The 19,318-nt window shown below is 35.4% G+C and overlaps 2 protein-coding genes across 3 annotated transcripts; one reads left to right on the top strand and one right to left on the bottom strand.

Moving 5' to 3' along the window:
* Positions 1-466: 466 nt before the first annotated feature.
* On the top strand, positions 467-14,310 carry stc (nuclear transcription factor, X-box binding stc). 2 transcript variants are annotated; one of them, XR_016315947.1, is made up of 18 exons: positions 467-610; positions 721-2,085; positions 2,293-2,469; positions 2,739-2,958; positions 3,230-3,393; positions 3,930-4,131; positions 4,909-5,018; positions 5,136-5,263; positions 5,650-5,803; positions 6,122-6,318; positions 6,745-6,869; positions 7,490-7,675; positions 8,402-8,491; positions 8,851-9,049; positions 9,680-9,832; positions 10,502-10,647; positions 11,066-12,759; positions 13,863-14,310. XR_016315947.1 is itself a non-coding variant. In XM_089697981.1 (17 exons), the coding sequence occupies exons 2-17, from the start codon at positions 861-863 to the stop codon at positions 11,193-11,195; spliced, it is 3,606 nt and encodes a 1,201-aa protein (XP_089554107.1). In that variant the 5' UTR covers positions 467-610; positions 721-860; the 3' UTR covers positions 11,196-13,777. The 2 variants fall into 2 exon arrangements, 1 of the variants encoding a protein (XP_089554107.1); XM_089697981.1 differs by lacking the exon at positions 13,863-14,310 and having other exon boundaries at positions 11,066-13,777.
* Positions 14,311-15,095: 785 nt separating this feature from the next.
* On the bottom strand, positions 15,096-18,751 carry LOC149486368 (uncharacterized). The gene is made up of 5 exons (XM_089697982.1): positions 18,656-18,751; positions 17,804-18,541; positions 17,633-17,716; positions 15,525-15,667; positions 15,096-15,445 (listed from the first exon to the last, which is right to left on the bottom strand). The coding sequence occupies exons 1-5, from the start codon at positions 18,675-18,677 to the stop codon at positions 15,125-15,127; spliced, it is 1,308 nt and encodes a 435-aa protein (XP_089554108.1). The 5' UTR covers positions 18,678-18,751; the 3' UTR covers positions 15,096-15,124.
* Positions 18,752-19,318: the final 567 nt, after the last annotated feature.

Raw genomic sequence — 19,318 nt, 5'->3', positions numbered from 1 at the left:
CTCTTCGTCGTAAATTCTTTGCTATGACTTTCTTCATATTGTATTTAAACGAATTTTGAAGTTTTTAACTGCGAATAATAAAATTTTCGCCAGCGGCCGCCATCTTCACACATAAAAAAAAATACGTGTGGTACTCGAGGACTGTCGCGGTAATCAAAGATTTTTAAGCTATTATGCTATTATGCAATAGCTTAAAAAAATATTTGATAGGAGTTAATTTACATTCCATGTGTTCTTAATATTACATAAAATTATATCTTCAGAATTATAATGTCATTAAGTTAGAACTGCTGCATTAATTATACATTCATTCTGATTTCTGAATGCTTTATTAAGATTTTCCGTTGAGATTTTCATTCTAAAAAAAATATTTGCGAAAATAACAAAAATCCATGTATCTAGAACGCTATGATTATAAAAAATAATCTGTCAAACTCATAGATTTGTCAACGTTGAACTCCCCTCCCCAACCCATTCGTCAGAAACCGATTCATCTTGTCACATCGTTTTAAAGTTATATTTTTTGATTTGCTAAATTATTTTTTGTTTAATTTTTATTTTTGTAGGTTTATATTTCATTAACACGTGTGTTAAAAAAGTCCTATCAGTGGTAAGTGTACGAAATAGTCTAAAAAAACCAAAAGTGCCACATGTCGGTAAGACGTATTTCAATATCAATAGTATCAATTTTATTATGAAATATTCTATTTTGCTTTACAGATAGCCTAGACAACACACAACGGGGCCTCAGGCTTCGGCCTGTGACCACCTATTAGGGAAAACATTCACAAAAAGATCTCAACACTTCCTTAAAACCATTTACAACACCCGAATTTAACCCAGTAATTTCCTACTTCACCATGTCTCAGTGGAATAATACTTATACTTATAACAACCAATATCCAGCCTCAAACAATTGGAATTCTGATCCAAATGGCCAGTATGTTAATCAAGCATATTACAACAGACAACTAGATCCCAGTGGAAACCAATATGTTAGTTTTAACGAATTTATTTCACAAATGCAAGTGTCTGGAGTTCCTGCTGTTAACACTGCCCAATACAATAATGTACAATATCAGAATTATCCACCTAGCCAATATAGTAATGTAGGTAATTATCAAAATATACCAGCTAATCAAAATGCCCAAGTAAATTATGGGTATGGTGCTAATTCTTCAAACTATCCTAATAATGTAGAATCTTATCAGAGCACTTCTCAAGCCCAGTATAACCCAGCTTTAGAGCCTCAAAGTTACACAAGTGATATGGTATCAAAATCCAAATTGACACCAACAGCTACAGAATTTGTGCCCAAGAGTTCTCAAAAGCCAACAAATAGTAAGAATGAACCAACAACAGAACAACAAGAAGTAAGAAATGGTGTAAGTGAGGCAAGTAGCATTCCAACAAAACCATCAGAATCTAAGAATTGGAGAGAAAGACCCCAAAGCAATAGCCAAAGTACCTCATCTCATAATACCGCTAATGGTTATGATAATCCAGATACCAGTTATAGAGGAGAACAAAAGACTTACAATAGACCCTCTAGCCACCATGAAGCCAATGGGGGGCCATCTAATCGTTATGAAAATAAAAACCGAAAATATGAAAGTAATGGTAGCCAAAACTCTTATTATAACAAATCTGAATCCAGCAACAATCTTCCAGAATCTTCTAGAAACAGTGATTCAAGTACATATAAGAGAAATAAACATGAAACTAATAGTAATAGTGATTCACATAATCGCAATGATCATTATAAAGAAGGGGGCCAAGGTAAATCTACATCGAAAGGAAGAAACAAGGAATTGGACCCTAGTCGTACATTTTATAATAGTAAACAGCCTAAGGATAGTCAAGATGTTAGGAATGGTAGAGGAGAAGGTTCCGGAAGGCAAAGACATTGGGCAGGGTCCCAAAGATTGAGAGCTGCAGAGCGCAATAGTATTGAAGATGAACAATATGCCAGTTCATACCTTCATTACAGGGAGGAAAGGTCTAGAGTCCAGAGAGATAATCACATGCCTAGCCCATCACGAAATAAAAAAGCTGTGCAAAATAATAACAATAATAATAGTGGAGGTAAGCTAATGCACATTTACGATAAATATTCATAAACCTTTCTCATTTTATTATCAAATTGACATTGTTTAAGTTTGATAAAAAGGATCTGTAAAACATAATTTTGCTATATTTCTGGTAAAAGAGACAAGAGATGAGATGATTATAGTGTATTGAATTAATTAAAAACTACAATAATTATTTAACTAACCATTCTATCTTTTACAGGTAATAAAGAAATGACACAGCGTGAACGGCTCGTTGAGCAACTTGATAAAGGAACATTAGAGTGCTTGGTTTGCTGCGAGAGAGTGAAGCAAATAGACCCGGTGTGGTATTGCAGCAATTGCTACCATGTGCTACATTTGAGATGTATTCGAAAGTGGGCTGTCAGCAGTATGGTTGGTGAGTTAGAAATAATTGTTAATTAAATATGTGAAATACATGTTTATTAGATCCAGGTGCCTATGTTTAATTTGCTTCTCGACGCAAGTTAATATTCTAACAAATTCTCCACATATGAACTCTGTTTTTTAGCTACCAACCTTATCATGTGCATCAAACATATTTAAAATATGAATTCCTATATAATGAGGAGAAACCAGCAAAATATCAACTAAATATCTTATTTTTTAATACCATGTACACTGTATTATTCCAATTTCTTATTTCAGAGGGTAAATGGCGCTGCCCCGCGTGTCAAAACACGAGCCAAGATATACCAACCGAGTACCGCTGCATGTGCGGTGCAATTCGTAATCCGGAGTACCAGAGGGGATCGAACGGTGCCCACACTTGTGGCAAGGCGTGCAAACGTCCCAGGAACTGTCCGCACCCTTGCACATTGCTTTGTCATCCTGGTCCCTGTCCACCTTGTCAGGCTACTGTTTCTAAGTGAGTGAAACATTTATTTTATCATAAAAGTCAAGTTGAAATTTTATACCCAATCAAAAAATTAAGTATGTAATTGAATTAACTAACTTAAGTGATATGTATCATAGATTTATATTATATTTTTCTTAATTGAAATAAATTTATTCTACTTACATTATCAAATGTTTAACATTTTTAGCTCTTATCAAAACACTGCTATCAACATATAAAAATACTTGTTTACAAACACTTCATTTCATTTTTGTAATTAATAATCTAAATTAATGTTTAGAAAATGTGGCTGTGGAGCGGAAACTCGATCAGTGCTGTGCAGCAGCAAGCTGGCCCAGGAATGTGGGAGACAGTGTAACCGATTGTTAAACTGTCAAACCCATGTATGCACTAAGGATTGTCACGAAGGACCCTGTGAACCATGCGCGGAAATTGTTGAACAGAGTAAGTCAGATATTAACATTTATTATCACAATATAAAAAGTGAAGTCCCATGTCCCCTAGTGGGGTAAGGGACAGATGCATTATGCATACATCTGATTCACTGATCCATTTCCTTTAGGGACAAGTAGGTGATCAGCCTTCTGTTTCCTGCCAGACCGAGACATTTCTTCGTCTCCACCGGGAATTGAACCCAGGACCCCTCAGTTCTACGCTCACGCGTCAACCACTGTACCAAGGAGGCGGTCAAATTATCACAATATGCAATGATTAAATTATTAATAACAATGAAAACTACAATCTAATTTCAGCAATCCTTATATGGACACTCAGTACCACCTGTTAAAAGTTTGTTATAATAACTTGATTGATATCAAAATGTATACAAATTAGTGTTGCAAATGACGAGCTTTATCTCTGTAATAAATGATAAATTTCTCGCACTAACAAAATAAAAAAACTTATTTTTTTTAACAGAATGTGTTGAGATGGATACAGAAAAAAAAGTGTTATTAAAATCTTTCTCTACTTCTTTCCAGTCTGCTACTGCCCCGCCGCGAAGTCGCGCTCAGTCCCGTGCACAGCGGACACGGGCGGCGAGCACTGGTCGTGCGGCGCGGAGTGCGCGCGCGTGCTCGCGTGCGGCGCGCACGTGTGCCGCGGCGCGTGCCACCCGCCGCCGTGCGCCGCGTGCCCGCTGCGGCCGGACAACGTGCCCACGTGCCCGTGCGGCAACACCAGGTGAGAGTTGCTAAGAAACTAGCGACCCGCCCGCGGCTTCAAACTCAAACTCAAACATTCATTTATTCAATTAGACTACTATTTAGTAGCACTTTCGAATCGTCATTACATAAGTATTTTTAACATTTACCACCGATTCGGAAAGCAGTATCTATGGAGACGAATCGGCAAGAAACTCCATAGTTGCTCTTTAAAATCATGTCAATATTACATATCATAATATGCCAAAGAACTGTCCTGTGGTTTCTTCGCCCGCTTGGTCTAAAACCGAATAAATTATATACTAAAACCTTCCTCTTGAATCACTCTATCTATTAAAAAAACCGCATCAAAATCCGTTGCGTAGTTTTAGAGATTTAAGCATACAAAGGGACATAGGGACAGAGAAAGCGACTTTGTTTTATACTATGTAGTGATATCACAGGCGATGTGCACTGTTCGCGCAACGCGGGCTGAATAACGTGCCTACGCGAACGTAAGGAAATAATTGGGTATAATGAAATCACATAATGAAATAGACACTCTAAAATCTTAATAATTAAATACTTATGTAATCCCATACTAACCATTATGAAAACGATGGACAATGGACATGCTACATAATATTATGTATTGAAAAATGAGACAAATGAATTGATTGAGATGATTTTTTTTTGACAAAAATTAACAATAAAAAAAGTCATTTTTAAATAACCCGCTCTTACATCAAATTACATGGGTATCTTATGAATAATTCAGCAGTGATGTGTGATAATTAGAATTTTGTTATATTTTTAGGTTAAAAGATGGCCAGCGTAAAACATGCACAGATCCAATCCCATTGTGTGGCAATACTTGTAACAAACCTTTGCCCTGTGGACACTTCTGCAAAGAAAAGTGTCATGAAGGTAACTTTTATTGATCAAAAACATTTTTTAAAGTTTAATTCAATGTGATAATGCACATGTTTTTATTTTTACTCATGTAAGTACATGTTTAGTTTATAAAATATATATTTTTACTAGATGCATGCCGAGTGTGCCCAGACACAACAACCCTGCAATGCCGCTGCGGTCACTCGACGCGCGATGTGCCGTGCTCTGAGCTTCCCGATATGTATAATAATGTGTTGTGTACAAGGAAATGTAATAAAGTAAGTATTTATTAACTTATTAATTGAATGAACATAAATTGACATGTGTAAACATTTTGTAACAAGTCATCATTTTCTAAAGTTCTTACTCAAATCACGAAATTACGATTAAAATAATAAACAAATAGTCTTATTTTTAACCAATGTATAATTTCACATGCTCCTTGCAACTATACTTCACGCGCTCACTGTCTCTGCCGCCCTGCAACTACATATACAACGCACTGCACTATGACAACAACCGACAATACGTTATGAGTTCATGTTAAAGTTTGGGTTACCGTCAGATGATATATACTGTTTTTTTTAATTAATCTCGTGCGATAGGAGACTGTCGAAAAATTTTCACTATACCAAATCATTAACATATTCTTTTAAAACTCCAGAAGCTGTCCTGCGGTCGGCACCGCTGCCGCACGGCGTGCTGCGCGGCGCAGTCGCACCGCTGCGCCGTGGTGTGCGGCCGCACGCTCTCGTGCCAGCTGCACCGCTGCGAGGACTTCTGTCACACGGGACACTGCGCGCCGTGCCCAAGGCTCGGTGGGTTTACATTTATAGATTAGTTTTATTTTTTTATTGATGTTTAAAATTCGCCTTCCATAGGTAACATCTTATAATATTATGCTGTGATGAATGGTTCTAAAATAATAATGATTTTATAAATATAAATAACCTGTGTATATAAATCTAACTAACATAAAAATGATCGGTGAATTACTTCATTGATCATTTTTATGTAAGTTGAAACATGAAATGTCCTATAATTTATTTTAAATTATATCAATTCTCTATAATTACACATCGTCACATCACCACGCGCTATCGAAAACAATATATAAAGACAAAATTATCTACCAGATTTCGAAGAACTCCGCTGCGAGTGTGGGCTCGAGGTGATCCTGCCGCCCGTACGGTGCGGGGCGAAGCCCCCGCCCTGCAGCGCCCCGTGCCGGCGCGAGCGGCCGTGCGGACACGCCCCACACCACACGTGCCACTCGGGGGACTGCCCCCCCTGTGTCGTGCTTACTACCAAGATGTGTCATGGAAGACATGAGGTAGGTTTTGGATAAAGATTAAACTAAAAAAATGTGTGCGATTACTAGTGTACACACGTAAGAAGTGAAACTTCTTTATAACCTTATTTTTCAAAAAATAATTTACTATATGCAACTTTACAGAAATACGTCGAATCACGCGTGGTAGGGATAAGAAAAAGATGGCGCGTAACGAAAAAATGTTACACTAAATTTTTTTCCAACCCCGATAAAGAAGTTTCACTTCAATAAAGTAAAAACTTTAAATCAAGCAATAATTTTGGAATTTGAAATATTTACTTCATTATAAAATTATGTCACTCCATGTTTATTTTGATTAATCATTAACATTTATTATATAAATAATGAAAAAAGCTTCTACGTGTGAATGTTCCATCGGCATATTATTATTAACTTTTTTCCTTTACTGTTATATTTATCCAATAGGAGCGAAAAACGATTCCGTGTTCGCAAGAAGAGTTCTCGTGCGGTCTGCCGTGCGGCAAGCCCTTACCTTGCGGCAAACACACATGCATCAAGACCTGTCATAAAGGACCCTGTGATACTGACAAGTAAGTATTGATCTTCTTTTTTAGGATTGAACTAGAGTCTGGCCAGCCAAAGCTGAACCCAGTAAAAGGCGGCAAATTTAAAAAATATGGATCTGGTAACATCGGCTTTAGTAGGAAAAAAACATTTTGATACTTTTGATATTCTTAGAGGTGATCATAGTTTAAAGGTACATTAGGTACACAACACAGCAGGATTTAAACGTTATTAAAGCAAATGATTTGAACCGTTTTCAACAAAACTGACAACTAACTACGCCGAAACGCCATGATGACATTTCATAGTGTGGCCGCTACAAAAAACACTGGGTTCAGCTTTGGCAGGCCAAACTCTAGTAATCTAAATTTTAAATTCTTTTTGCAATATTTTACATTCAATATTTTATTTTTATATTATTATATATTCCGAAATTATCTACACTATTCGGAGCTTCAGCTGACGACAATTATGCGCGAGCTGTAGATTTGATATTTGATAAATACACAGTGCATAGTCGCTTCGCGTATAAGCATTATTTATCATCTGACCAAACAATTTCGAACGTTTTTATTGGCCATAAAATCCGATGCTGGCTCAGAGAACACCAAGCCGCGGCCTGCTAGTACAACGAGTATTATTCCAGGTGCAACCAACCGTGCAACGAGAAGCGCGCCACGTGCGGGCACCCGTGCGCGGCGCCGTGCCACGCGAGCAACGGCGGGCACTGCCCCAGCGGCGGGCCCTGCAGGCGGCCCGTGTGCGCCACGTGCCCGTGCGGTCGTCGCCGGGCAGAGCGCACGTGCTGCGACAACGCGAGGGACTATGCCAAGTGAGTGCGCAGTTTTTGAAGTGAAAACTTCTTTAGCGTTGAGCACTTTTTCTGTAATGGGTATAAAATCTTAAACTCGCGTCAGGACACGTGACCTGATCGAAAAAGCGTAAGACGGATACCATTCCGAAATATCAAACATGCTCAACGTTAATAATCTAGTTTTCACTTCTGCCGGCTCTCCCGGAGTGCAACCCGTCTTTTTTTTAAGCTATTGCATAGCTTCTATCGCGGGCCTTGAGCGCGGGGACCGAATCCAGAAATTCCGTAACGAAAAAACCTCACGCTCCCCACTCCGACGGGCGCGGAGGTGTGGCTTGAAGGCATAGCATGCAATAGCTTTACCGCGGCAGTCCCCGAGTGCCACACGTCTTTTTTTTTTTCATTTACAGTTATGTGTGTATGCAAGCGCGAGTAGTGTGCAACATGCCTCAGTAACTACTCTGAAATGCACGCACTCAGCGTGTGTGTGCGTGTGTGATCCATACGTTATCAATTTGTCACCGTTATGACGTGACGTTTTGCAACAACGCAAGCTTTTGTGGTACTTGCTGACGTTAAATGTCACTCATAGTGAGTGACATTAAACGTAAGATAACGTTCGTTTAATTTTGACTTACTCGTAATACACACGATCTATTAAACGTGTTGTAGCTTTTATTTTGTCTAACTTTAAACGCTTTGTATCTTGAACAAATAAATATTTTGATCATATTTTGTCAACAGAATATTAAACGCCCTTGCAGCGACGAAAATTCAAGAAGGTGGTTCCGTTGACCTATCGGATGCGCAACGTCCTAGCGCTATGTTGAAAACGTAAGTATTTCATATTTTCTTTAATTTTATGATCTCTATATCTTTAAGCCCATTTTTTAAATTATTCGTAAGTATTTCATATTTTCTTTAATTTTATGATCTCTATATCTTTAAGGCCATTTTGACGTGATAACGTTTTTAAAATCGTTTTAGTCGGGTGACATGTTCAGAAACTTGTGTCACACCAAAACCTCACGAGCGTGATCGCAGGTATAACGAGAGAGAGACGGACCGATCTCCCGTCTCATCTCGAGCGCTGCCACCAATGAGACGTTATCACGTAAACATCTCGATCGTAAACCTACTTTACAAACAACCAATTTTTTTAAATAATAATTTATTGTTATCGTCGTTTGCAGGCTGGAGTGCGACGACTCGTGCCGGCAGGAGGCGCGCAGCCGGCAGCTGGCGCTGGCGCTGCAGATCCGCAACCCGGACGTGTCCGCCAAGCTGGCGCCGCGCTACAGCGACACGCTGCGCGCCATGGCCGCGCGCGAGCCCGCCTTCGCGCACCACGTGCACGACAGGCTCACCGACCTGGTGCAACTCGCCAAGAAGGTACGTAGCGAGCTACGTGAAATTCGTTATGGTCTAAGATCCGAATATAGGTCGACCTGTACCGGCCTGATAATAGAATGAGACCAATTTTTTAAATAAATAGAAATATTTTTTTTAAAATTAATTAAAATGTCCTGTCCAGGATTTTTTCAGTCAACCCATCTTTTATAGATTTTTTAATAGACTACATTTATTATAAAATTGGTCTCATTCTATTATCACGCCGGTGAAGGTCGACCTATACTCGGATCTTAGACCATTAAGAGTTCGTTAGTGGCACGCTGTGCGACTCGCTAGTTTTAGCACGCTACACCGACTCGATCCGCACCTGGCACATGTTTGGTACGATGGCACGCCATGAAAGGCTCCGAATCTGACACATGTTTGATGCGATGCGTTAAACACGCCTCACTTTCACACAACATGTGGTGACCTTTGTGACGTGCAAACTAAAAATGAAGTTATTTCAAGAAAAATAAACATGAAATATTAGTGACAAATTAATTGATATATGAAATATTGAAATCAAATATAATCGTTTATTTGCAAGTGAACATGGTATACAAAGCTGTTAAAATACATTATTATTTATTACATCTCTAATATCTCTTATCAATTATTTTTTTACAGTCAAAACAAAAGACCCGAGCTCACTCGTTCCCATCGATGAACCGCCAGAAGCGTCAGTTCATTCACGAAATGTGCGAGCACTTTGGCTGCGAGAGTGTTGCGTATGACGCTGAACCGAATAGGAACGTCGTTGCTACGGCTGATAAAGAGAAGGTAATCTTAATATAATATATAAATCTCGTGTCACAATGTTTGTCCTCAATGGACTCCTAAACCACTTAACCGATTATAATAAAATTCGCACACTATGTGCAGTTCGATCCAACTTGAGAGATAGGATAGTTTAAACATGTAGGTATTACGGGCGAAGCTGGGGCGGACCACTAGTTATTTAACTATATAACAAAGCGCTTTTAACCATTAAATATTGTATTGTTTTCATTATCTGGTAACGCAGGGGTATTTGTAATCATAGATCAGCTATAATATTGAATAGACCATGATGTAGGTTATAACGTACCTGGTTGAAAATATCTATTCAGACAAGAACACTTTATAATTAGATTACATGTTTATGAGATTTCCTTTAAAAAATAAAAACACTTTAAAAATAAAAGTGATACAACGGAGTACACACACCACACCACATATTTGTTAAGACGGATGCACGTGTCAATCGCTCTCGGCTGATGCTGAAATTTGTTATTTATTTAAAAAAGTGTACACTGATGAAATTACATAACCTATTACAAATACATTGTTGATCACAAATTGATAGTTCGAATAAAACAATACACAGATACCGAATTGAAATTCGGTCAAAAGTAATTAATAGTATGTATATTGAGGGATTACACTATAATTTATTATTCTCATCCCTAGTCATGGCTACCAGCGATGAGCGTGCTCGAAGTGCTAGCCCGAGAAGCTGGCAAGCGGCGCGTCCCCGGCCCAGTGCTGCGAGCGCCGCCGCCGCACACAACTAGTGCTACCACGACGGCCACTAACACTGCGCCATCTACTAGCAAGTTAGTGTTTTTTTGACGTGACAACGTCTTATAATTCGATAGAGCCGGCTGTACGCACGAAAAAACATGACTCATGCGGCGTTACCTCGCTCTGAGGCGTTCCATGTTAGGCTTGAAGTGCAAGCGAGAACGGAACGAGCAACAAAGAAGCACAATCGTTGTCACGTTCAACGATCGTCAGTAAACTTGACTTTACAGACAACCAATTTTTTGTGTAATCATGTAGAATTTTAGTCCCTGTAATAAATTTTGTATAGTGAGGTTGATATGGTAAATGTGTTTGGATGGGTGATGGGTATATATTCTATTCATTTATATCAGGAGATGTAGATTAACTATAGATCAAATTATCATCATCATTATCACAGAAGCTTATTACGAAAAATGAGATCACACATGCTTATAATATTTTTTTCAGATCCTTCAGTGGATGGGCGACTCTAACATCAACGAACGCATGGGCGAGCCGCAGCCAACCCTCAACATCGACTAAACCTGAACCAAAAGAAGCGAAAATCGATTATTTCGACAATCCACCAGAAAACTAGGCTATTAGTTCAATATAGACCAGGCGAGTGCTCGGAGAAACGTAGCAAGATAATACAAATGAAAAATTGCTAAAGAAAAACAATAAAAAACATTGAAAAATATAAAAATTAAAAAAAGTTCGTTATACGCGTTCTATTTTTGTTTTTGTAAAACATTGTATGCTTATTTGTCTTTGGTTATGGTAATTATATGTAATTATTATTTATTTATTAAAACCCTCATTTCTATTGTCTTTACTTTCATAATTACTTTTTGTTTTTATTAGTTGAAATTATCTTTATTTAATGAACTTACTTTGAATAAACGAAAAATTAAAAGACTATACTAAATAACCATTATATTGTTAGGTTTTGTAATCACTGAAAAAAATACAAAAAAAATGAAGCAACTGTCCGAAGGACAAATACCAATTAAGACATTGTACACTGCCATTTACTGCAATTTCATATTGACACGTAGTTGTTTATTATTATATTAGCTAATATATTTAGATAGGTATAGCACTTTATACTAAAAACCTATATTATTACGTGGTCTGGTGCTAAAAGCAACACAACCATAGACAAATATAAATTATATTTGTCCATGATACAACCCATTGAATACTGACCAATTTATACTCGACACCTTGAACAGTCCTTACAAATATTAAGTCGTAAAAAAATTAGAAATCAATTTTATATTAACGTCAGAATACTTTACAGCAAGGGATCACGTCTCCTTTTGAACGATCTACGCACACTGTATGTTTTATTTTGATATTAAATGAATTTCGTTTATAATACTCAAATACTTGCGTGCAAGGACATCTTAAATAGTTACATGTACCTATACAATTTGGTCTCATATTTCCCTACTAACTTCTTGGCGTTGACGTGTTTTCGGATAGCCCATAGTAGTTGTGTTTTTCACCCTACCCTGTTGTATAACTCGGTGATACCAAACACCTCAATCTTGTTCATATTACATTTCAAATGTTCGTTTTATCGTTCATTATTATTGAAAACATATATTTATGTTCATCAATTGCAAGACAATAAAATACACCAGACCACTAAATAAACAAAAATAGGTTTTCATATAAGATAGGTCCTATAAAATTTACTCCGTTTCTGTTAAGTTTTTCAATTTTATATAATTCCCAGTAAATTTTGTATTTTAATAACGCAATGCATAATTTACTAAGGGATATAATCAACACATAATTATACTCAGTATCCTACATAATATATTATATTAGAATTTAATTATTGCACTCGTCTGTGTCTTTTAATGTAAGAGGTTTCAGTGATTTTAATTTAATAAAATATATAATAATAAACTTCATAAATACCTAATAAAACACGTTGTATAATTATTATTTAACTTGACATTGTTAAATGGAAAAATAAACACCAATTGAGATCTTTATCTTATTTCTTTATCTACTTCTCATATCTTTTTGAATATAATAATAATATTAAGATCGCTGAAAATATGTAGCGTCAATTTTTTAAACATATACATTTAAATATAAAATTATACATTACCACATCAATGATATTATATTGGCTATAGCGGCCGGCCGTTTAGACCGGACTCTCAGTGGAGTTTCGTTTGCAAAAATACCGGACCTAAATCTGACTTCTGATATATATTGTATAGATCCCAGACATCCTATAGACAGATGTTGCCAACCAGTTTTGTGGTCCCCCTCTCCCCACAACGGTAATTAAATATGGCATATAAAGAAAAAAATAAAAATTTCCAAAACATGCCGCGTGGGGTATCAAATGAAAGAGCTTATTGAGTAGATCACGAATATATAGCATACTATAACATTTCTTACACTTTCTCTAAGATTTTTTAGAAAATTTACGAAAATGGTCCATTTTTGAGTTAACTTTAAACCACTATAGATTGAAAACTCATGAATATATTTTTTTAATTATTATTTTAAATAATTAACAATAGTCCATTGTTTACGATTCAATAGTTCGTACAGTGAAATAGTTGCATGGGGGAGTGGGGGGAGCATTCAAAGATGGCGAGTATATTTTCAAGTTTAGAAGAGGCTGATGAAGTTAAGAGGCTGATTCAAGAATGTTCTGCCATATTTTTCATTCTGTCAAACACAACGACAGTGCAGAGATAATTATTCTAAGCCCTGACACTGATATTTTTGTATTAGGCCTTTATTTCTGGCATAAACTTGAAAATGTACTCGCCATCTTTGAATGCTTCCCCCACTCCCCCATGCAACTATTTCACTGTACGAACTATTGAATCGTCAACAATGGACTATTGTTAATTATTTAAAATAATAATTTAAAAAATATATTCATGAGTTTTCAATCTATAGTGGTTTAAAGTTAACTCAAAAATGGACCATTTTCGTAAATTTTCTAAAAAATCTTAGAGAAAGTGTAAGAAATGTTATAGTATGCTATATATTCGTGATCTACTCAATAAGCTCTTTCATTTGATACCCCACGCGGCATGTTTTGGAAATGTTTATTTTTTTCTTTGTATGCCATATTTAATTACCGGGGTGCGGGGAAGGGGACCACAAAACTGGTTGGCAACATCTGTTTATAGGATGTCTGGGATCTATACAATATAATATCAGAAGTCAGATTTAGGTCCGCTATTTATGCAAACGAACATCTCCTTGGAGCCTGCTCTAGTTAGACTTTGCTTGTAGACTTAGAAATATTAGACAACCAAGCAATACTCTGTATTGTAAAATGATTATTTTAATAGACAAAAATATTGTATGATTTTACAATGTAAAACCCAGCATGAATACATACAATGAAAATTGAAAATAAAAATTTGATTCTTACTAATTCGGCGCCCTTTTCAAAAATGGAATGGAATTAATTTTTAGCTTCTTTTTTTTTCTTTCTATACGGCATTGCCAGTATCAAGTATATAATATTTTTGCCATGCAGTTTATTTATGAGTTTATGTTTACTAGTTATTGAATCTGTGCTCTGTTTTTATTGTAGCGAAAAGCCAATGATACACGTGCCTGTAGATTTTAGGTATACTAAGATGTGATACACCCATATCGATCTAATTATAAATTAGAAACGTGCCTGTTATTAAATCTTTTGTACCGTACGTATTTGAAAAATGTTTGTTTATTATATAGTGCAACGAATATATTATTATAATTAGCTTTTTACGGGCTACATACGTGTATCATAGACTTAATAATGACACACTAAAAACGAGTATATTTTCTATATTCATATTATAATGCACCATTATATATAGGAAATGAAATTAAAATAATACCAAATAAGCCTATAGAAAAATAAATATTCCGATTGCCTTATACTGATGGAAGTGCTATGTAATCAGCCTTCAGAGATTAAAAAAATAATTGTTTTTCTCAAATAGTTTCAGTGCAAACACGGGATGTCTAATGAGGGTAATAGATAAAGTGAAGAATTAGATTTTCAAGTGTACCTATTGGCTATTTCGCAATACATATATGAACAGTTTTATTTAACATTCGAGTGGGTAGTTCGTTTCATGGGAAATACGGTTTCAAGCTACATTACTTAATACTAAGTAATTTTTAACGCACCATTTTTAGGAAACCCCGTGATTCGTGTCATCACTGAATTATTATTCTAACAATAATACAAATTGCAAATGTGCAGGGGAATATTCTTATGATTTTACGATACATACTGATATAAAACTCTGTTATGTAAATTTCGCTGTTGTACAGTCGACACATTGTATTAAAGTGTTACCTATTTGTTTTGTAGTTTTCGTTTCATTTGTCATAAACCCTTGCGATATATTCAATGAGGCATTTAAAAAATTAAAAGATACACAAATTCTACTTGTTGAAGCTATTTTATTAAAATTCAAGACAAAAAGTATCAAAACAAATACCGTCCCGCTATAAACGTAAATATATCAAAATGAATCACAAAGCTGAGCTTTGTATATCACGCAATGCATTATCCAAACATCTAGACAATTGCAACATTGAATTAACAACTCCTTTTATATTATAACATCTACAATTTGGTTTGCGATTGTAAGTTTTAAAATCATCAGGCCAAATGGTGCTCCCAGATTTTTCGGTCGATTTCCACGAGTCATGAAACCTGGCAATACTGCGCATTGATTCACTCTTTGGTTCATTCATTTGGCATTTCTTTTCATTTATTCTGTTTTCAAGTGAATGCCATTTTCTCTCAGACGCATTATATCTTTTTTCATATGAATTTTGACTGGATCGAATCTAAAAATACAGTTATAATTTTGTTAAATCATAAATGCCTATGTACTTTTATGAAAACACAAACTAAAATTAAAGCTACCTCAAGTTTCGGTTGCTTATTTTTTTGTTTTTTACCGTGTTCAAACGTCGCTTTTGCATTTTTATATGATTTTGTATCTATTGAAACATCTTGTTCACTAGGAGCAAATTTTATTGGAGAAACGTAAGGCTGCAAAATATAACCTAAAATTAAAATTTGATAATTGAAGCATGGGTAGATTATATGGGTCATTTTCAAAATATTTGTACATCACGAAATTGTCAGTAAACTGTTTCGTTAGGAAATGTCAGGAAGTTGTAAAAGTAAGGCTGTATTCAGAATACGGTAATATTACATATAAAAAAGTAAGAAGTCACTAGTTAAAAAAAAATATATTTTTAGTTACAAAATAATCAAGAAACAATCAATTTTTATAATTCTCTGTTTGGTTTTCCTTTTATTTTCTTCTATCATTAGCTTCTTTCCATTTTTGTCTTCGAGCTTCTTTTTCACTGTCATTAAGATCTGATATTTTTCTTTGTCTTTGTTTCACTTTCTCGAGGTGTTTTTTCCTTTTCTTTTCATATTTTTCAGGGTTTTGCTTTTTTAGTTTTTCAATGTATTTTTTTGCCGTTCGGCACCGGTTAGCGGCATTCTGAAACTAAAAAAAGCTGTTGGATATATGTATTTTGAATAAAAATAAAAACAAAAGTAAGCATCACTCGTGTGGGTGGAAAAGCGATCAACACTAAATGCAATAAGGCAAGCGTTATCCCATCAGAAACCACTTGTAAAATTGGAGGCCAAGACTCACTGATCCGCTTTCACTATAAAAAAGTTATCAGATCCCAGGAAAAGTCAAGTCCCTAAGCCCGACTTTACTAACCCTACATCATGGTTTAAAAAAGTATGGCCTGTAGTTACAAAAAAATAATCTTGAGAGATTTATTGTTTTTCTCCTTTATTTTTATTCGTTACATTAATTTAACACACATTTTAATATCTTATTTTCATACTTTACACATGAGACCACAGCTTTACCGTCTACAATTTACTGACGTCAGTAAATGTCAAGAAATTGTTCGTCAGTAACATGTAAAAAATAACCTAAGAAATACTTTTACACAAAACATAATCACATTTACCATTAGATTGAAAGTGTAATCTATTACTCTAGTCATAATTTAAGTATATTACAATTGCGGTAGGTGAATTCTTCAAAATGTACTTACTTTTGTTGAGAATACGTCGTTAGGAAAATGTAACTAAATTTTTTGCACAGCACACTACAGGACTTCTTCCATGTCTGGACGACGAACAAAATGGCGGCGCGTTAATGTGACCTTACTTTTCGTGACATGACCAGTTTTGCCAATGATTAGAGTTAGATTCCTCTTCTTTGTGATACAAGAAGTTGGTTAAATAAGTCAATAAATCAGTGTCACGAAATTGTAACGATTGATAGGGACATTTTATAATATGTCATTCTTCGTTTATTTAAGGTAATTTAAATAGTTTAATCTATCAGATATAACACTTCAAACATTGCTTTTTAATTATGATACAAAAAAATAGGAAGTTTCATACAAAAATTCTGATAAAAATATTGGTTTTCATTGTCGTCCACATAGGGGACAATAAAAAAATGTATGGAGCTTTTTTTGTTACTTTATTTTCACATTAAATTTATGTAAGAATTTGAATCGCAATTCATTGCTTTTCATCAGAAATGATATGCAGTATGCTTAAGTTTAGTCTGTAAAACGTTAACAATGATTTATTTCAGTCGTAACCATATTTTTTTCGAAGATTTTTTAGGGGGACAAACATTTTGTAGTAATGTACAATTATTTTGAAAACGACCCATATACATCTTCTATATCCCTATTTCCGTTGGTCACGGCAGCACGCGTTTGCGTCTGGACCGATTTCAATAATATTTAGATGTGGTCGTTATGGTCAGGAGAAGGATCTAGTGAAAGAAAACCCTCAAGAAACCTGCGAAAATGCGAAATATAACGGCTAAGCCCAAGTAAACTTGTTATGGGTTTAACATTTTGCGCTAAGTAGTTAAGAATTATTAACAGTGAATAAGGTCCCCAATTATCAAGGCACAAAATTGGATATCAAACATAGTATCTAGATACTTATACTTAATTATTATTTACACATTTTGTTCAAAGCTCGCCGAAGAATATCACACGCTAAAACTGCAGTAAGAAGTTGCGTGCTGTAGTCATTGTAACAATTTCCTGGAAGAAAAAAACCGGTTATTTCGTAGACAATAGATGTCCTTAATAATAATAAATGAAATAATTAAAAAATAGAAGAGGGCAAACCTGAGCTCATTTGCATCAGATTGTACGAAAATGTAACCAATTTTGACCAAACTAGAAACAAATTGCATTCAGTATTCTTATGCTTTAGTTTCATTGCATCTTCTCTTTTCCTTTCACATTCACAGGCGAAGACGGAATCAAAGCTCTCATCTTCGGATATTTTCCCTTCTTCACAACATAACTTTGTATACTTCTCAAGACACTCAATATTTTCTTTAACAGTTTCGAGTTGAATATTTATATTTTCTGCTATATTCCTCTGTACAGTTTGTAAATCTTCTTTTACGTTATCTGTGAGATTATCTTCGAATTTTAGATTCTGGACGACGCTTGTGACACTGTTCTCTTTGCTGGCTTCGTCAGAGCAACGGGCTGTTTTGCAATCATTATAAAATTTGCTTGACTGAGAGCCATCGCAACTGCTTGAATCTATATTTTCATGATCCCCGTGCAGTTTACAGAAACTCTGATACAGGTCATCTGTACTTGAACTAAATAAGGTAGTAGATGGTATACTATCAACACCTTTATCAATCCTCGATTCGCTTTGACAAAGACCAAATTGATCGCACAATCTTCTTCGTGCCCTTCTCTCACTTAATTCTTGGTGCAAAATCCTCTCTTGGTATGATTTGTCTTTCAGTCTCTGAGCTGCATCTGATTGGCTCTTTTCAAGAGATTTAAACTGTTCGTAGAGGTACCATGACCGCACTCTTCGGGCCTTCTTCCGTGAGTTATCTATCGACATTGTTGAATGTATAGGTAAGTAAGTAACTATGTGAATATTGAAAAATTATAACAGATTGATTTTATTTGTTAGATATACAATAATAATTGTAAAACTTAACATACCTAAAGATTTTGAATACTCCATCCAATGTTATATAATTACATTAATTGATAGTTAATTATAATAACGATAAAAATAATTTTGAAAAAAATTCTTCTAAGTATATCTAATATGAATAATTATTTGCAATCACCGATAATGGAGAAAAGTGGGAGAAAATAAATAAATGACAAAATATATCTTTCCCTTCCATCACATCCTGTCAAAGCAAGTAGAAAATTAGAAATGTTTGCAAAAAGTATTTTCTCAATGTTTTAACTTTTAATTGTATCGTAGTCAAGAAGCTTATATGATCGTAGTATGTATATTATTAGTCTGTGGTTCAACTATACCATTGATATAATATTTACATGTGGTTTTATAAAGTATACGCGTAATACGCGTAACTACATTTTCAAGTACTTGCCTAAGTAATAAAAAGATATACGTTGTGAGCTGCTAATCAAAATGTGTATTTAGTTACCCGCAGTTTCACAAAAAGTTGACGGTTCAATCCTTTGGCGGTTGTTTCTTTTAAAAAAGAAATAGTTACCACTTATAATTCCTACTAACTACCCGGTAGGACTTCTTACGGAACGACTTCTCTAGAATGAGTCTGGGTCTAGGTCTGGGTCGTCACCTATTTTCATTCCAAATTGGTTGAATTGTTGAGTGAGAGTGAAAGT

This window comes from Colias philodice, chromosome 8 (assembly GCF_061535455.1).
Source record: "Colias philodice isolate Cphi_HAF_F1 chromosome 8, ilColPhil1 Martin Lab GWU primary, whole genome shotgun sequence".
Classification (NCBI taxonomy): domain Eukaryota; kingdom Metazoa; phylum Arthropoda; class Insecta; order Lepidoptera; family Pieridae; genus Colias; species Colias philodice.
This window is presented reverse-complemented; position numbering and strand designations above follow the sequence as displayed.